This window comes from Ursus maritimus, unplaced genomic scaffold (genome assembly GCF_017311325.1).
Source record: "Ursus maritimus isolate PB19 unplaced genomic scaffold, ASM1731132v1 scaffold_31, whole genome shotgun sequence".
In the NCBI taxonomy this organism is placed as follows: Eukaryota; Metazoa; Chordata; class Mammalia; order Carnivora; family Ursidae; genus Ursus; species Ursus maritimus.
In genome coordinates, this window is record NW_024425675.1 from 6281708 (window position 1) to 6300413 (window position 18706).

Consider the following 18706-nt stretch of genomic DNA (forward strand, 5'->3'; position numbering starts at 1 on the left):
CCCCCCCCCCCCCCCCCCAAATAAACCCTGCCTTGGAGCTGCCTCGGAGAAACGTTTAGGGACCATCGCATGAGTGAATTATGGCGTAAGATAGATTATTAAATTTGAACTCTAAATACTAGAAGCATTCAAATAATGGAATTTGTTAAAAACCTTAAAAGGAACCACATCCTCTACCACCAGCCCCCTTTCTTAATCTGGAATCGAAAAAGGTAAGAAAATGCATCTACAATATGCTGTTGAATCTAGATTTTTTTAAAAAAAACCACTCTGTGCCTCTAATCTGAACGGGTTACTCCAGGTAAACGAGCTTCCTCTGTTAAACCTGGAAACCCAGGTTGGCTGCCCTCCTTCTGAGTGGCGGGAATGAGTGACTAACGGTGTTGCCAAATTCATCAATGACGGTGCAGACTAGCGATCTCGGAGTGGGTTTTGGAGCAAGCCTGCGCCTGAGACCCGGGACAAGCTACTGCACGTTTCCGTGCCTCTGCTCCTTCCCTGGAAAAACGGGGATAACACGAATGTGAGTCTTAAAAGACTGTTGTGAAAATAAAGGAGAAAATACACGTCAGGAGCTTGGAGCCGCGCCTGGTGCACAGCAAGCACCTGGCGATTGTGTCATGACTGCACGTTGGTGTAGGAGGCCCCAGGTCCCTGGCCGGAAGCCCTCCGGCCTGCACACGAAGCTGCAAGCCCACTGCCGCCCAGGACCTACAGCATGCATGCGGGGAAACGGGAATTACAGCCTTCAGGTCAGACGGCAGGAGGCGGTGACTGTCCGCGTAGTCTCTAGTGTGGACTGCACGTTTATGGTAAACGGAGCCCTCCGCCCCCGTGGGCCTCCTCCCAGTGCTGCTTGCACTAAACACGCAGTTGCACTAAACATCCATTGTTAAACAGCAGTGAACTCTTTTTGTTTAAGCCTGTTCGGACCTCCCATAAAATACCCATATCCTCTCCCCTGGAACAGCAGCTCTCCTACGCAGTAAGAAAACTGAAACAACAAACCTAGTTCCTTACCAAAGGAAAAACAAAACAAAACAAAAAAACCCACAAAACAAACAAACCCCAAAAAACAACACACACACACAAAACCAAACCAAAGCAAAACCCATCTTCCAGTTGCTACTGCTAGCAATGTTAAAGATGCGTGACTCAAGAAATTCGACATAGCTGCTGTGAACTTTCCTTTCTATGCGGTTGGAAATGATAACGTTCTGGTTAATAATATGTGTTAGCAAATACAGGTTATGATAAATGCTTCATGTGCTAACACCACCTGGTCTCATGAAAGACTATTAATGAGCTATTAACACTGCTTATCGGGAGTGACTCACGATACGTTCATTCACTTAGTTATCTGAGCAGGTTAACCCATCACAGGTTTATCGTGTGTCTCCTCTAACACAAGGTTAACGTCTGAAACAAGAGGATTTTGTTGTGCCTCACAGCTCCTTGAAAAGCAAGAGTTTTAGCTCATAGAAGGACGGGGATGGCAGCTTTTATTTAGGTATATTCTTCAGAGTAATTAAGTTCACCCTTGCTTTTAAGTTCGTTTAACGTGCGCACCAGGTGTAGAAAATCAACCAAAATAGTGCAAATGATTTCTCCTCTTCCCGAGATAATGCTTTGTAGCCTTGTCAAAGTGTTGTAAAAGGACAAAAACGTTTTCTCCCTTTGAAAATGCACGTGGATGCTTCTCCCCAAGGTAAAGTCAGCCCACAATCTGAAAGGCGGGGAGCTTCCTTCGCGGGGAAAGAAAGCGCGCTCACCATTTCTGTGATTTCCGCGATGTCCTCTCTGTGCTCCCAGCTGGGGAACATGTTGGTGAACGTCAGGGGCTCCAGACCAGCGTGGATAAGGTAAGACTTAGGGGGCGGCCTCTTGATATTTTTTCCTGTCAGTACACAGAAGGCAATGTCAGAACACCCAGGGTTTGCGTCAGAAGACCTGGGCTTTCTCTGAGTTCCCTCGAAATCTTTTCTTCTTTGTTTGCATTTCTTATGGTTAAAATGCAGGGTATGAGTAGTTCATCATAACAGAGGGATGCGGTTTATACAAAAGGTCGATTTTATGCATTTAATATGCATGTAATTGACCTGCGTCTGACAAAATGCTTCTAGGCTCTGGCGGGGAGAAAGGCTCTCTCCGCGGCTTCTGGGTACGACACTTTCTTTCTCTTGTGCTCCCTTGAAGAGGATGCCTCTGCCTTCCTAATGCAGCGTTAGTCTCAATGACTGTTAAACAGCGAATGACAGCATTTTATAAGCCACTCTAATTTAACATTTGCTGGAAATGTGTTCCTTATTACTGACGAGCTTTTCAAGAGAGAACTGACTACGAACTCAGCGAAACTAATCCATGAAACCTTAAAAGTTAAGAAAGTAATGGCATTTTCACTTTATAAAAAATACGATCAATTTTAGGTGGACGGTAGAGTAAAAAGCCATGAGTTGACTATAGGTCTTTTTTTTTTTAGATATAACACTAAAAATAATAATAAAAAGGTTGCCATCGGCTCTCCAGCCCATGTATTTGGGGAGCTTTCCACTCTCAGCACGGCCGCTATGGGCAGGTGGAGGCCCAAGTGTCCCCAGTATGATTAATTCCCAGTGCGAAAGGGTTCTAACCAGTCCAGGGTATTCCCCAATATAGTCTTTGACCTGGAGGGTAGCAACTTGGATGGCCCAATTATATAAAGGAGAAAAATGAATTCTCATTCATGCTGATAGCCAAGAACACGCTAATCTCCAAATTAGGAAGCCTCACAACATTACAGGGGGAAAGTAAGCTTGGCCCCATCACTGTCTGCTGCCCGGCGCACACGGGAAGAGGAAGGCTGGTGTGTGGCCGCCCCTCACCTTTGCAGTACTGGAGCACGGTCTCCATGGCGCTCTTGCGGTCCGAGGCCCAGCGGATGCGCGCCGAGCCGGCGATCTTGTTCTCGACGGGCCACCAGCCCTGCCACAGGTACACCTCGTGGTGATTGTCAACAAGGAAAAGTGCTGTGAGGGCAAGGACAGACCAGACTATCAGGGGCTCCTCCGTGGACGCTTCCAGGTCACTCTTCCCCACACCTGATGGATGCCTTCCCCTCCCTGTTGCTTTTGTTAGGAGGGCAGAATCCCCTTGGTGGGGGCCAGGGGAAGGTGTCCATGACGCCTCCGCCCTTGGAACATTCCATCAGAAAAAGCCTCTGGGCAGAGAGGGGTGGGATCTGGGATGCCGGCCTCCTCCCTTCCCTCTCACCACATCCTGTCACCTCCTGCCCCTCCTCAGCCCCAGGCCTGCCAGCGGCCCTTCTGGGACCTGGCAGTGAGCTGAGTGGAGGGATAGCATACATGCCTCGCAAGGTGCCTGTGAGCACCGTTTATCTCCCAAGAGCAGATTAAAAACTGGAGAGTGGGGCGCCTGGGTGGCTCAGTCATTAAGGGGCTGCCTTTGGCTCAGGTCAGGATCCCAGAGTCCTGGGATGGAGCCCCGCATCAGGGCTCGCTGCTCAGCGGGGAGCCTGCATCTCCCTCTGCCCCTCCCCCCACTTGTGCGCGCGCGCGCGCTCTCTCTCTCTCTCTCTCTCTCTCTCTCAAATAAATAAAATCTTAAAGATAAAACCAGACTGGAGAGTGCATCTCCCTTGCCCTACAGGTCACTGATGTTAATGCCCCGTGTGTGACTGCTTCATAGGTGACTACGTTCATGGTTCTTTGCGAGAAAAATAGGCTTTAGAAGTAGATGTGTTCTACCTCTCCTCCCCTCTTCTTCTCATCCCATGGTCACCCTGAGTTTTACTCCATGTGGCTAAGGGGCTCTCACACTTGCTAGGTCCGCCTGCCCCGAGTCCTTTCCTAATGTGCGTTTTAGGATCCTGTGCACATCGCACCTGAAAAGCCCAAAGGAGGTTGATGACCCATCCTGAGCCATAGCAGGAAGTGGGGGAGCCGCCTCTCTTAAGAAAGTTACTAATATTTCCCACAGTACAGCAATGGAACCAGTTGAGCTTTTAAGGTGGGGGGACCTGGGCGGCCAGGGTCCTGCGAGGTTCCTGGCTGAGGGGAGAAGGCACAAGGGCTTAGACTCGACTGCAGAAGGGCAGGAAGGTCCACGCAGCTGAGTCTCTGGTGACCGTGACTGTCTCAAGCAGAACAAGAGCACACAGGTTCTGTCTTGAGGTGGAGGTCGAATGGAAACAGCCCTGACCTTGGGATCAGAAGACATGGGCCGGAGCCTCAGCCCTGCCCTCCAGCCTTGGCTCGGCAGACACTGTTCTTTGGCTGACTGAGCAGATGCTCCCACCCCCTTGCTCCCTGGCCACTTGCTTTCCCAGGTTCCCTTGTGGCAGAGGGTGGTCATGTGACAGAGCTCTGGCCAATGGGATGTAAGCAGAAGACAGTGGGGGCTTCTGGGAAAGCTTTTGCTTTATCTGATAAAAGGGAGAGACATGGCCGTCCCAGCCCTTTTCCCTACCTCTTCTTTGTCTTGAACGAAAACATGATGGCTGGAGCACTGGCAGCCAACTGTGGACCATGAAGCAACAAGACTGAGGGGAGGCTGGGAGAATAGCAGAGATTCCAGGCCTGACACGGTTGTACTCAACTTATTCTTAACTGACATATTTGGGTGAGCTAAGTAACCGGGTCTCATTTGCTTAGATTGTAACATATGGTTGATGTCTCCTTCCTTTTGAGGTAGGTGTGGGGATGAAATTAAGTAACATAAGAAAGTTACTTGCCAGGGTACTTGGCAAATAAAAATTGTTTACTAAATATGAACGTCAAATAAAAAGGCTCTTTGGAAGCTGTATCATCTGTGGCTCAGCACGTGCCCCCCCCGCCCCCCCCGCACGGGCCGTACCTGGCTGGGGTGCGCTGTAAAGATCCTCCTGCAGGAAGGGCATAGAATTGACCACAGAGGGGTCTCGGGCAGGATACATGAATTCTGTGGCTGAGAAATCACCAGATGAACTGCTGAGGATGAACAGGCGGGGCGTGAAGTTAAAATTTCCAGGATCTTTGAAAGAAAAGAGAACAAAGCTGAAGACAAAATATGCACCCAAGTATATCCCAGATAGACTGGAGAATTAACATAAGACATAAAATCATCCAAAAATCAGTGTGAAGATAGGTAAGATTTATCTGAACTTGGAGGTGGGGAAGGCCTTTTTTTTTTTTTTTTTTTTTAAGATTTTATTTATTTATTTGACAGAGAGACAGCCAGTGAGAGAGGGAACACAAGCAGGGGGAGTGGGAGAGGAAGAAGCAGGCTCATAGCGGAGGAGCCTGATGTGGGGCTCAATCCCATAACGCTGGGATCACGCCCTGAGCCGAAGGCAGACGCTTAACCGCTGTGCCACCCAGGCACCCCGGGGAAGGCCTTTTTAATCATAATTATAAAAGTAATGAACAGAGAAGGGATTTATGTGTTGACACTATGAAAATGAAAAATTTCACTGCAAAAAAAACCCCAAACAAAATGAAAAGGCAAGTGACAAAATGAGAAATACAGAAACTTAATATCTTTAGTATATAAAGAAATATAATAAAGATAAATATCTTAATAAATTGTGCAAAAGGCAAAAATAAAACATTCACCAAAGTAGAAATACAAATGACTAAAAAAAATAAAGTGTTTAACAGTACGTCCAATTTAAAACATTAAGTTAAAACAGTGCTTAGATATCAGTTTGCCGCACTAATTTTGGCCAAGAGGAAAAGGTAACCTACCAAGGCTCTGGCTGCCCTGGGAGATGCACACTCTCCTACGTGTACTGCTGGTGAGAATGGAACTTGGTGCCAATGTCCTGGGGCACCCTTGCCCATACGTACGCTAAATCTTTTCTACCTTTACCATAGCAGTTCTGTATCTAGGAATTTAGCTAGAAATAAATGCAGATACTTATTTTAAATTTATTCACAATTCTATTGTATAATGAGGAAAAATTGGAAACAGCTCTCTAAAATTAAACTAAAATAGACAGGTTAAGTAGAAAATGGCATATAGCATCTTCATGGAATAGCCTGTAGCCACAAAAGTCTAAATATGAACAATTTTTTAAGTTGTTCATAATAAAGGGAAAAATCAGGTTATAAAACTATATACTGCTATCCAAAATTTTCTTAAATATAGATATGTATGGGTCACGTAGAGAAATGTTAATTCTGGTTACCTTTGAGAGAGATGATGATAAGGGACTTAAATTTCTTTTTCAGCTGCTCTCTACTTTCAAACGTTTTCCATCATGAACATGCATTACTAAGAAAAACCCTATATGGGCGCGTGGGGGGCTCCGTCAGTTAAGCATCGAACTCTTGATTTCAGCTCAGGTCATGATCTCAAGGTCGTGAGACAGAGCCCCTGCTTAAGAGTCTCTCTCCCTCTCCCTCTGCTCCTCCCCACCACCTCTGGGGTGTGTGTGTGTGTGTGTGCGCACGTGTGCGCACGTGTGCGCGCTCTCTCTCAAAAAAACAAAACAAAACAACAAACAATATAAAGTTCATGAAAATGGAGAGGCGGTATCATGGTGTGGTGGTTCTGAGTACATCCCACGGTGGTTCAACCCCGGGCAAGTTGATGAACTTCCCCATGCCTCAGTTTCCTCATCGGTAGAAACAGGTGGCATCGGGCTGTGAGGGCTGGGTGGAGGTATTTCAGGTGCTTAGGTGGTCTGGCTCCTCCTGAACTGCTTCAAACTTGTCGGCTCTTCTTATGTTCCTCTGGATTGAAGCTGATCTGAATCTTGTGTATTTAAACGCAAAACTGACCTGTTCTCTAATCTGAACTCCATTATGTCCCTGCACCCAAGATGCTGGCCAGACCGAAAGCATCCTGTTCCACAGGGTCACAGTGTGTCATCTGGTTTCCTGGAATTTTCTTCTTCCCTCTCTTCAAGTCGCACTTACCTTCAAGGCTCTGCTTAACTGCCGTGTCTTCTGTGGGGCCATGCGTGACTTTCCTGGTGGAACTCATTTTTTTGGTCAACTCTCAACTTCTTCATTTGTGCCTCTTTTAAGCCACAAGTTTTATCTGGCATTATACCTGTCTTGCATGTTATTTCGCGTCCTCATTGGGTTGTGGGCCTGCGAGGACCTAGCCTAGGGCTGATTCATTGGCTGTTGCACATAGTACATACTCAACAAACATGTACTGACTAAATTAACGATGGAAGCTATGGAATGTTCTATTACCTTGAAGCATGCAGTCGTAGGCTTTCCTGTCTCTCCTTCCTAAAGCGTCCCAGAAGCCCAGGGGCTCAGATCCTTCGTCACACTCGTGTATCGTCACTTTGCTGCTACTATGCAGTCCTGCCTCTAGGGGACATCTGCACGGAGAAAAGCCAGGGTTTTGTTTGTTTTGTTGTGGACAGCCTGGAAGTGTTGGCAGTACAAAATTATTTGAGACTAAATCTACAGACCAGTTCACCATCTCTCTTCTGCTTTCTAACTAAAACAACTCTTACTAATGAATAAAGTGTGCTCTGTGGTTTATGAGTGTGGGGGGGGAGGGGCAATGAGAGGGGCTGGCTTGGCCCCTAGCGAGGAATGTACGGTTACATACAAGACGTAGTGAAAGTGATACACATTTCTCTATACAACGTACATACTTACTCTTCCTTGTCCTCTCCTGCTAGAACATAAGCTTCGTGGGGACGGAGACTTGGGTTTGTTCACTAGCCAAGTCCCTGGTCCCTAAATCTGGGGATTTGAATGAGTGAATGAGGTCATTGTTTTTCTCAGTGGTCCGGGGGGAAAAGCCGACGGACCAGGGATGGCTTTGACTACCTCACTGAAGGTCGGTTACCACCCCTCCCCACTCCCTAGTGCACAGAACAGGGTCTGGAGATGAGACGCTCGGCTTCCCAGCTGGCTGCCCACTGCAGGGGCACTGGCCTCCTGCTCCTCTCCCCGCAGCGCTGGCTTTGAGGGCGGTCCCAAAGGGACTCTGCCCCCGCCACACTGCCCTGAGGCCCAGGCGACGGACTGGACCAAATGACACTTTGGTGGCATATCGTGGCCCTGGAAACTTTCAACTTTTACTGTTCAGATGTTACCACTGTCCTCCCAGGTCTCAGCCTGCGGAAACGCTAGGCATCCCCCGAACGCCGGAGCGATGCTGGGCTCACTCTGGTCGTCTGTGGAGCCCGCTGGGCACAGGCTGCAGCCCCCTCCAGACAGTGACCATGCAGTACAACCCACTCCCTTGCAGGCCTTCTCTTCCTGCTTTCGTTTTCCCTCTTCCCCTGCGGCCCTCGTGCAATAACACGGCACAGGGTGTATCCTCCGGCTAGCTGCCCGAGGGTGGGTGCCTGCCCGGGACAGGAACAAAACCCAGCACCTGCTGTGCGTGCCCGACTGCCCCAGGCAGGCTGCCGACTCACTGGCGGGGGCTGCCCTGGAGAATGCAGAAATACAGTCATCCTCTGAAAAGGGGGCATTTCCTAGTCGGGCACGGTTGCTGGTCTCCCCAGCTCTTTTTCACCTCAATGCTTTCTAACTCTCCCCGGCTCTGGCAGAACTAAAACTCTGAACCCCTAAAAAATATTTAAAATTTGCTCTCTTTAAATGACAGAGGACTCTAGGCTTTTAGTTCAAAAACCTAATCCAACCTACAAAGAAAACTAAAGCACTTGTTGGGGTCATTTCCCTAGCCCCTCACTCTGCCTTTTTTATGGAAGCAGGTAAATCCTCAGAAAGTGGGGGAAGCCCTCACATGGGCAGTTCTACCAGAGACGTATGTCACATCTGCTTGGATGTCAGAGGCGGCTGACAAAGTTCCTAACTACCCCCTGCTAAAGTCCCTTTAAGTACACCGGGGCTTCTACAGGCTTCTACCAGTTATCCTTCCCGCCTTAGCCTGCGTCCCACAGGGAAGCCCCTACTGGAGAGGCCCTCACGCACAACACTCACTGTTCTTTGATTTTATTTGCTGCAGTCCTTCCAACCTCCTTCGTGTGGGCTTGGGCTTTGCATCCGTGCCACAAGTAAATGAGGGCTTTATTTACGTTGAGGACAACCATGGAAGTCCTGGACCGCAGGCTACTACAGTGACAGGCCACTTCCAGCAAATTTCCTTCCACGGGCACTTCTCCTCGCACACAGTACAGCCTCCACTCGCCTGCAGGGGGCACCAGTGGCACAGAGTTAGGCCGGGTGCTGCTGGGAGAGGGGCCCTCCTCTTGCAGTCACTAGCCAACACCACCGCCCAGCCCAGACCGCAGGGCCTAGGGGAGCAGCAGCCAGCTTACTGCCCACCCAGAAAGCACAGTCTTTTGGAGTAAGAAGCAGGTTCATGATGTAGAAAGACCATTTTTACAAAACTTATAAATACCCAGGTAAATCGTATAACAGGCATATTTTAAGAGGCTCCAACGCTAAGCACTTTTTTTTCGATGCTGGCCCACAAAAATCTCATATTTATAATGGACGACCCACTGAATTCTTTTCTGTCATAAGAAGAGGCAGAGTCACCGTGACGATTCAGTTTAAGGTGAAGCCATCATCCAGCCTCCGGCGTGCAAAGTCGCATCCTGAAGTAAACTCCGTGGGCCTGGGGGGGCTATGAGCTCCCCATACAGCTGATTTGTAGGGCAAAGGTCAGGAGGCTTTCAGGGATAAAGACACACGTACATAAAAGGAGACTGACTTTAACTCCTCTTGTGTGTAAAAATATCTTCCGGGAGACGGAAAACGGTTTAATTCCGAGAGGAAAAGCGACTTACTTTGTGCATTTTCCTCCTCCTCTTCCCGTCTCCCAGAGTGCACGACCATCCCGCCCTGGAAACACTGCAGAAAGCAGGGGGGCTCCTTTCCCTGCAGAACCTGGACCTTCCAATGTAAACACATTCAAATAAGTAACATGTACTGGGTTTTCAGAGTCTTAAAAATCATACATGCTTATGGTAGAAAATCTGGAAAATATCAAGAAGTGCAAACAAAAGCCAGTGATAATGCTATTGTCTCAAGATAACCGCTATAAAAATTCTAGGGCATAGCTTTCCTTTCGAAGTATTTTCCAGGTATATGGTTTTCGCAAGCAAAAATAGGATTGTTGTTTTATGTTCCTTTATACTGATTTTCTTCACTTGATGTTTTTCGGTCATCAAAGGCTCCTAATGGTATTCCATGGTATAGAGGTAACATGACTGATTTAAACACATTTTAAACAAGATCTGTCTCTCAGCAAGGAGAACGACTGATCACGTAGTAATTCTGGGGGAAAGAACGGTCTCTTTTGCAACCAAGCCCAGAGTCCACTCACGGAGCCATGTGCCTGCCGACCACGGCCTCCCCCTCGCCTGTGAACTGCTGTGTTCCAGCAGGTGTTAGCTGCTCATGAAACTGTGTGGGTTGACCCCACTCACTCTCACGTCGGCTAGACGTTTTCCTTTAACAAGGAAGCTGGTGATTGAGCCTGGTGGTCCGGGCACGCCGAGAGGTAGGAAGCATTTCCCACCAAGTGTTAACTTACCAATCTCAGGGCCCGTTCTGCATAATTAAGTGCCATTTTGTGGCAGTGTTTTATAAGTCTGAAGTGTTCTTACATCCATTGGCTTGACAAAAAAAAATGCAATGCTCAAACTGGAGAAGTTAAGACTCAAAATTCTAAGGGGGATTTTGAAGGCATGATTAAAACATGGCCTTTACAAAAATTAAAAAGGCAGCTGAAATGACCCACAATTAAGAATCAATTAAAATGCAGTGGTCACTAACAATTATTTACAATTATATGTTCTACAGTAGGAAATAACATATTTTTTAGGGAATAAAAGTGGCTCTTAGGAATCTAGAAGGCTAATGATTTTGGAGAAAATTCCTTTGTTCTCTTCCCTGTGCTATTGTTAACTACTCATCCAAAATAGTGAAGATATTTGCACATGGTATCACGTTCTCCTGAAACCCCACAGTCAACAACTCTTAATTACTAAAGTATGGGGCCCGAGGCAAGAACATCAAAAAGAACTGTTTACAGAGCCTTGGCATGGGGCATTATACAGGCCCTGAGGGAAGACCAGCGCACCATCCCTTTCATACTTGTNAAGACAGAAAATAGATAAGTAAACACACTGTATTCAAAATGTAAACAAAATGACAAACTGATCATGTAGTTTCAAGTAGTGGTAATAATGGTCAGTGCTATAAAGCAAAGTATAGTAACAAGTCAGAGAACGGGAAGGGATTTGGATAAAATAGGTGACATTCAAACAGATATCTGAATCTAATGAGGTTGAAAGTCTCTTATGGGTACAGAGGAAATGTTCCAGACGGGAAACTGTGCAAAGGCCCTGGGGTGGGTGGAAAGAAGCCTGCCTGAGGAATGGCAAAAAAGGCTAAAGTAGCCCCGTCCACGGTGCAAGACAGGGGTGGGGTGGGAGAGGTGTGCAGGGCCAGCCACGAAGGTGCTGGCAGACCACGAGGAGAATGCTTTAACTGCAGTCCAACTGGGATGGAGAGCAAGGGAATGACATGATCTGACGTGATCCCGAAAAATCACTCAGGCTGCTGTGAGGAAGGCAGATGATGGGAATAGTAATTTTTATGTTAATCTCTGATATTTCCTTAGGCTAGATTTGTGTGAGTGGAAAAAGTGACCCAAGTTTATGAGAATTTCAGGGTTCTTGAGCCAAACGGCTTTTCAGGATGGCTCTTTCAAGCTATCCTTCCCAACGGAAGCATCCCACTGAATCCTTACCAGCCCCGGATCCATTCTTTACAAAATCTCTACCAGTTTTAGAAGTGGAAAATAGCATCTCTTTGTTTTATTTATAATTCCTTGAGTATTAGTTAAGTGGAGACTTTAAAAAGAACCACTCACTGGCACTTTGTACTTGATTTGTGAATTTACTATTTGCAGACCCAACATCTCATCTAAGAGCACGTGACTCCCGGCCAGGCTGTGGGGGGTGAGCGCGGAGGCCCAGCCTGGAATCCGGGGAAGCCGGCCAGGACTAAATGTCACTTGCGTGATGCTGTCTTTGTTCGCTGGATTGGGTCTCCCGGGCACCAGGCCACACGCCCTGCAGCTCCCCAGGAAGGCCGCGTCTCTCCTCCCCTGGGGCAGCCACTTTCCAGGACTTACCTGGGCACCCCTCTCCTCATCCAGCTCCACCGTCATCAGAGCCGACGTGCCCTTCTCACTCACGGTCGACTGCCGGCCTTGCCAGAAGAAGTAGACACACTTCTCCTTGCCGGCCACCCGTACCGAGTGCTCTCCCTTTTGTCGACTTCCCACTGCAAACACACAGAACCCGAGAGGGCGGGGTAAACAGCTGAGAAGCCAAGAGAAGGGCAAACATATGGCTTTCTTCTCCAGGCTCTGTGAGGACAAACAGTGAAGAAATAGCTTTTGGGCCTGGGGCTGAGGAAAAAACAAAACATCTTTCTTCCAGTTAACTGATCCCGAGCCTCCAAATTGGAGAAAAAATGATCTCGCCTTCTTGATACCCTGAGAAAAACACCTGTCATCCTACAGGAAGGCGGCAGATCACTCCAAGTGTGTGACAGAGAAAAATGGCGGCTTCCAGAGCAGGAGTCCCGAAGACACAAATGCATTTTCCATATCACACCGTTTTTTTTGGCAAAAGATTAGCTGGTAGAGAAAAGATATTGAAAACAACAGCTGGGCCAGCTTTAAGCACAAAGGGAAAAATTTAGTCTGTGAAAACGATTCTAGTAAAAAAAAAACAAAAAAAAAAACCACTCTGAAGTTTCCAAACTCCGTCAGAAATGGAGAGCTCTTTTGCTGACATATCACTTTCCTAAGCTAATCTGGGATTTCAGTCACATCTGTCCCCAGCACGGCAGCGAGGACCAAGTGCTGGCTGTCCTTCCTGCCTGGCACGTCACAGGCACTCGGTCAACGTTGGCGGCACCTGGGACACAGATCTCACTGCAGAGCAGCCGCTGAAAGTCCACTGGGCAAGTGTCATTTTAAAAAGGCTGTATTTCAGACCTCGCCTCGTGACTTTTAGTTGTACACCACACTCCCGATTCCTCTCATTCATTCACTCATTCGTTCGTTCATTCAGCAGATACTCACTGAGCACCTACAGTGTGCCCGGGACTCTTTGCGGTACCAGGATGGCCAAGACAGACCGCTGCCCTGCTCTCATTCTAACAGATGAGCAAGACAGTTCCAGGTAGTCCCAAGTGCCCCAAGGAAGACAGACAGGGGGACGTGATCCAGGGCAGGGTGAGTACCAATGGGATCCCCTGTTGAGGAAAGGCCTCTCTGAGGAGGTGACCAGTGACAAGACGACAGGACCTGCAGGCAGAACCTTCTGGAATGAATGAGGTCAGGAGACTACGCTGGCACCTCAGCTGCCTGCCTGGGTGGTCCCAGAAAGTGGCGGTCAACGAGGGGAGAAAATAGGCGGTTAGAGCCCCCACGCTCGTTGAAAATGAAAGATGGTAACTGGATTCTCTGGGTCCATATGAACTCAATTTTTCTCAGCTCCGATCCCATTTACAACATCACAGCTGTCTTGAGGTTTGAAGGTAAGAAGAAAGCTCCTTTAAGTTCTTAAGAGGCCAGGGCCATATTTATTTGGTTTTTTGGCCCTTTAGCAAAGCACTCTATAAACAGTTTTCATAAGTGATTATAATAATTCTTACACCACTTGGCCTAAGCATAACCTTTAGGGCCGTCTTTTGTGGACCTGAACTGGTCTATTGCATGTATTTTTAAGTGGACAAAATGAAAGAGAAACCATGAATGAACAGGTAAGCATATTCACAATTAATTTGGAAGCCACTCCTTTGAAATTTCTGCTATTTTAGATAGGAACAAAACTTTGTCTTTGATTACCAAATCCCACTCTTCAAAGCAGTGAAAATTAATCCTGTCGGCTGGGGAAAGATATGCTTGAAACAGGCCACTGAAGTTGAGACATATCTGGACATTTGTTAGCACACAGACTGTGTAAGTATATGTTCAGGGTTCAAGAATAACCCATGTTTTACCACCTAACATCCTAATGTGGACTTCAGTATCTGTATCGAAAATACAACGATTTTCTTAAAATATTTCGTAACAGTTTTCAGTACTTTCCCTTGGAATTTTCGTCAATATACCCAATTTAATCCTACACACAACTTAATTTTTAGTTCATTTATTTTTACTTTTAGCAAGGTAAAGATTCAGCTTCCATCAGGAAGAAATTACGGACTGTAACCTTTAGAGCCTTGATCAGATAGCTAATTTAAAGTGTTGATGCATTGTGCCTCCAACCACTTTCCGGAGTCAGTGTGTGACCAGTGGTCGTGTTACGACTGGCCCGAAGAACATGAGAAAACTGCTGCTGGTCAGGTGGTCTGGCAGCAGAATCCCATTCCTGGCCACCTACTCACAGCAGCTTGACCTGTATCGCGCCCCGGAGCTGCCTGGCCTGGTTACTGCGGCAGGATCCAACCCACCGAGGCTTCGGTCTCCCTTCCCTGGAGCGCACGGTTCACTCCGCAAGGAGTTTCTCCCTGCGCCCGTGCAGGCTGGCTGGTGTCCGCCAGGAGGACGACTGTACTGTCCCTACAGCCACTGGATTCTGCCGACCCTGTCTCAGAAGAGCTTCCCGAGCCGCAAGTTCAGTCCTGTTTGCAGGTTCAGCCCTTGTGGGGAACGAGTGATGAGGGGCTGGACCGCAGTCACCAGCAGGCCACTGTTAATGCCATTGGGCTGTGCTTCTCTGCTCCCAGAGGGACCGTCTGGAATCTGAGCGCTCCCTGCTCTAACTTAATGCTTTGCAGCTGGACTTCCTCAGAGTTGTCACTTCGCTCGTAAAGATGCCGCTAGAGCTGGCTGTGAGACGTGCACTGTGTTTACTGGGAAGAAACACAGAAAGTAGTTGCCTGCGCCAAATCATTATTGCTTAGGGGCCTCCAAGAGGACAGTCTACGAAGGCCTCAGAAATCTCAGATTTATGTGATTCACAGTGATTTTGCTTTTGTTGCCCAGGACATTGGTGACTATTGTTTCTGTGCCAGGCACACGCTAAACATTCTACGTACTAGATCATAATAATCTGTGGGCTGGGTATCAACCCTGTTTCCTAGGTGAGAACACCGAGGCTCAGACGGCTGAGTCACTTTACGCACCTTGCAGAGCCGGTACGTAGGGCCTGAGAGAAGATGCAGACCTGGGCTGTACGGCCCCAGGGCCTGTGGCCTTCTCTCCAAGCCCCAGGGGCCTCCTTAGGAATGGGAAAGGGGCTTTCAGTGTCCTAATCTGCTCCCTACCTGCTGTGTGGCTAAGGGCAGGTGACAGAGTCCTGTGTCCTGACCCTCACTGAGAAATCAGCATAACCACAGGTTATATTCTGTGGAGCCTCGGGGAGGCACTCCACCAGACTGAGGAGCCAGGGCCGTGGGCCATGGGCCGGCTGGGCCTCCAGGCCTCCATCCCCGGACAGCTCTGGGCACAGCCTCCTGTTCTGCCGGCCAATGCCCATCCACTGGCCGCCCGAGGGGTGGTTTGCTGGGGTGCTTTCCCCAGCCTCGGGGAACCAGGCTCTCCTCCCACACATGCCATAGTTGCTTCTCCCCACACTTGCCTTAACTGGCATGTATGCCATATGCTTCTTGAAGGCAGGGCCTGACATATTTACGTACTCCCTAAGATAAGTGTCTTATACCCAGAAGACAGATCAGGTGCTCAGTAAATGCCGCCCATTGATTAACAGACTTACTTTTGATCAAGTAGGAAAGAAATCAAATGGTTTTGAGTCTGCGGGTGTCTGATCAGCGGATGGCGGCCTCCACCCCCGGGGACTCCAGGGCAGCCACAGCTGGACAGCAAAGAGGCTGTCGAGGCGTGAATAAACCCTCACCCTCGGGGGCTGGGTCTCGAAATCACAAAGCTGTGACAAACTCTTAAATGTGGGGCTGAGGGACGCTGCAGAGAACCAGCTACTTCTTGGAAGGGAGAAAGGATTCTCCCTCCAAAGTCCACTGGCGCTCTTCCCTCACCGCCTCTCGTGCAAAGCACACAACTGAGTGCTCCGCTGAGTATCTCCCCGACAGGAACCGTGAGCAGTCCGTGTATTTACTCTACCAGATCCACACGGCGGGTTAGGGCTCTCAGCCTCGGAGGAAATAGCTTCTTTTACTTTTCATGAATCTTTTGTGAGTCACTACACCATTGGGTTTCAGTTCTACGTCATCCAGATATGCTCAGCTTAAGACGTGGATTTAAGCAGCAGACAGCCACATGGTCAATATCATTTGGAGGCAAATCCTCACTTTCCCAGAGAACCTCTGGGGACGGGGCAGGGGAGGGGGGAGGGGAGCAGAGAAACCTTAACGTGCGCGCTTAACGTCTCTAAGGAAACATGACATTCGTTAGCAAGGCTAGCTCGTCGGGATCCAGCTTTAAAGTCCGCGAAGTGGTTCTCGAAGCCAACGAGCAGACTGGCGCCCTGTCCCCGCGCTGAGGGGCTCTCGGACGCGCTGGCTCCCGGGCCACGGAGCCGGGGCCACCCCGCGTGGGCGTGAGGAGAACGAAGTGCTCACTAACCTGCGGTGCTCACCATGAACTTCCACTTGACCACATAGGCGTCTCCCTCGTGGAACTGCCCGATGCTCTGTTTGGGGAGCCTGCTGTAGTCAAACTCGAGGATGTGCCAGACATCCACGGAGACACTGGCAATCTCAAAGTGCCTCCTGTCGTCCCCTTCCACCAGGCCGTAGCCGCGACCCACGTTCACCCCGTCCAGCACCGTGCCCGTTGTCACCTGGGGCACGGGCACCATCCGCGCCACGTCGTACGGCTTGGCTTCGGCCCTAGGATCTTCCTACGAGGGAACGTACGAATGTGGGTTCAGTGGCCTCCTTCTACAGACATTTCTTGTCCCACTCACTGCCGTCTGACTGTTCATGGGACAGCATAAAAGTAAGGCTCTCCCGCTGTGTCTTGGCGTTTCACTGCGTTTTGGGGAAAGACTAGGGGGGCCTGACCAGCCCCCCACAACAGTGAATGGGTCACCTGTAAACCCGGAGGCACAGGCAGGCCTACCTCATCTCCAGGAGGTAGAACATACCTGGAAACCCCTTCGCTGGTCTCCCAGTAAACCCTGGGAAGGCTTTTGGCTTCAAGGCCTCTTTTGTTGGGACCTCAACTAAGGCTTGAAGTTTAAGACTTGATTCCCAAAAATACCTTTTGCTGGGCAAGTTCGCTGGCGCTCTTTTCATTAGGTCTCTTCAGTTCGGTCCAATCGAGAAATTTCTCTTTGAACAAAATAGTCTCATTGTGTTCCGTAAGTCGCCCGAATATTGCCCAATCAGGTCGCCCCTGTCCTTTCCTGCAGGGGTGGGTGGGTGGGGGAGGAGACAGGAAAAGAACCCAGATTAAGCCATGTGAGAACAAAAGAAAGGAATGGAAAACAGACACACGTGGCTACTGCAAACAACCGAGACCACATTAGTGGCACAGAGAATGAGTGGTTCATGTTGTCAGATGTGATACTGTAGGATTTCAGCCTGAAGCCTGGCGAGGCTTTGTGTGCACGGAGCTGATGTGCCTGAATGCGAGTGAATCCCATCAGGACTCGTGTTTTCTTTTATTCTGGAAAATTCTTGTATCTGGGATCCGCTGGGGGTGGTGCCCAGACTGGGAGCTAGACGGCCCAAGAGCCACACGCACATCGTCCTTGCCTGTTTCTTCATGCGCTCAGAGTCCCCTGCACGTGCTCAGCACACGTCTGTCACTTTAATGGGGAGATGCGGGGGAGGCAGAGCTCACCCTGAATTCTCTGTTAAGTCCTGTTACAATGAAGCTCTCCAGTGTCCACGAACAGAAGAAATTCTCCTCTGTTACTAAAATGAGCATACTTTCATAGATCATAAAGAGAATTTCTGCATATTTATTTCTAGGCCACCAGACACGACAGCGGGCCAGGGGAGGACAATGGCACAGAAAAGGAAGTGGCCCAGCCCAACCTGGAGGCCTGGTCCTGCCTCAGGGTCTCAGAACTTGAAAGCACTCGAACAGTGGTAACTCAGAAACAGGCAGAGTCGAGGAAACGGTGGCTGAAGAGGGTTCACGCAGGCATCGCTCATCCTTCCGAATCTATCTTTGGTTGTGAACGGAGACCGGGATGCATGTAGCGCATGAGACTGCCGAGCAGAGCTCGCTGGGCCCTACTGTGTGGTCTGTGCGCCATCGCTTCCTGTTTCGTCAGGACTTCGGTTCTGACGTCACGGCGAAGGCATGTCAAGGAGGCTGCCTGTTCCTAGGGAGACTGCTGGGGTAAAGCACGGTAGACAAACACTCCCGCCTCGTGCTCCCGCGGGACTCTGGAACCAAGCACCAGCAAGTCTGGAGAATTCAGGACTCCCTTGCAAGGCTGGGGTCTTTCACAGCAAACGTCTGAATGACCATCTTCGATATAAACTTTACTCCGCTGACTTGCTAGGATGCCATCACTTGCTTTCAGCTTTAGACAGTGATCTTTCAGGCTGGGAGTCAAGCAAGCATGAGAGGCAGTGGGTTGCAGGGCGAGGCGGAAGCTATGAGCGGGAGCAGGTGAACTTCTTCCTCCATGCTGACTTCCATGTTTGAACTGGGCTAAGTCTGGACACCTCAGTGCCTCAGCCCCCTCATCTGGTAGGAAGGGCTCGGTGCTTAATCGTGGCTGGCCCTTAGGAGGAGCCCTGAGGAGGCTCTTAAGACGCACTGACACGTAAGCCCCACGCCACACAAACTGACAGTACATGGCTGGAGCTGG

The 18706-nt window shown here is 49.1% G+C and overlaps 1 protein-coding gene across 1 annotated transcript in view; it reads right to left on the reverse strand.

Annotated features, from left to right (window-relative positions):
- The window catches only part of SVIL (supervillin), a 140446-nt gene that overhangs the window by 1418 nt on the left and 120322 nt on the right, over positions 1-18706 (reverse strand). The window contains exons 28-36 of the mRNA XM_040645287.1: positions 17137-17281; positions 16498-16774; positions 12070-12221; positions 9713-9818; positions 8901-9108; positions 7182-7315; positions 4852-5007; positions 2862-3005; positions 1773-1897 (exon numbers count right to left, since the gene is read on the reverse strand). Of these exons, the coding sequence (XP_040501221.1) occupies positions 1773-1897; positions 2862-3005; positions 4852-5007; positions 7182-7315; positions 8901-9108; positions 9713-9818; positions 12070-12221; positions 16498-16774; positions 17137-17281 (1447 nt within the window). The remainder of the gene's footprint in view (positions 1-1772; positions 1898-2861; positions 3006-4851; positions 5008-7181; positions 7316-8900; positions 9109-9712; positions 9819-12069; positions 12222-16497; positions 16775-17136; positions 17282-18706) is intronic.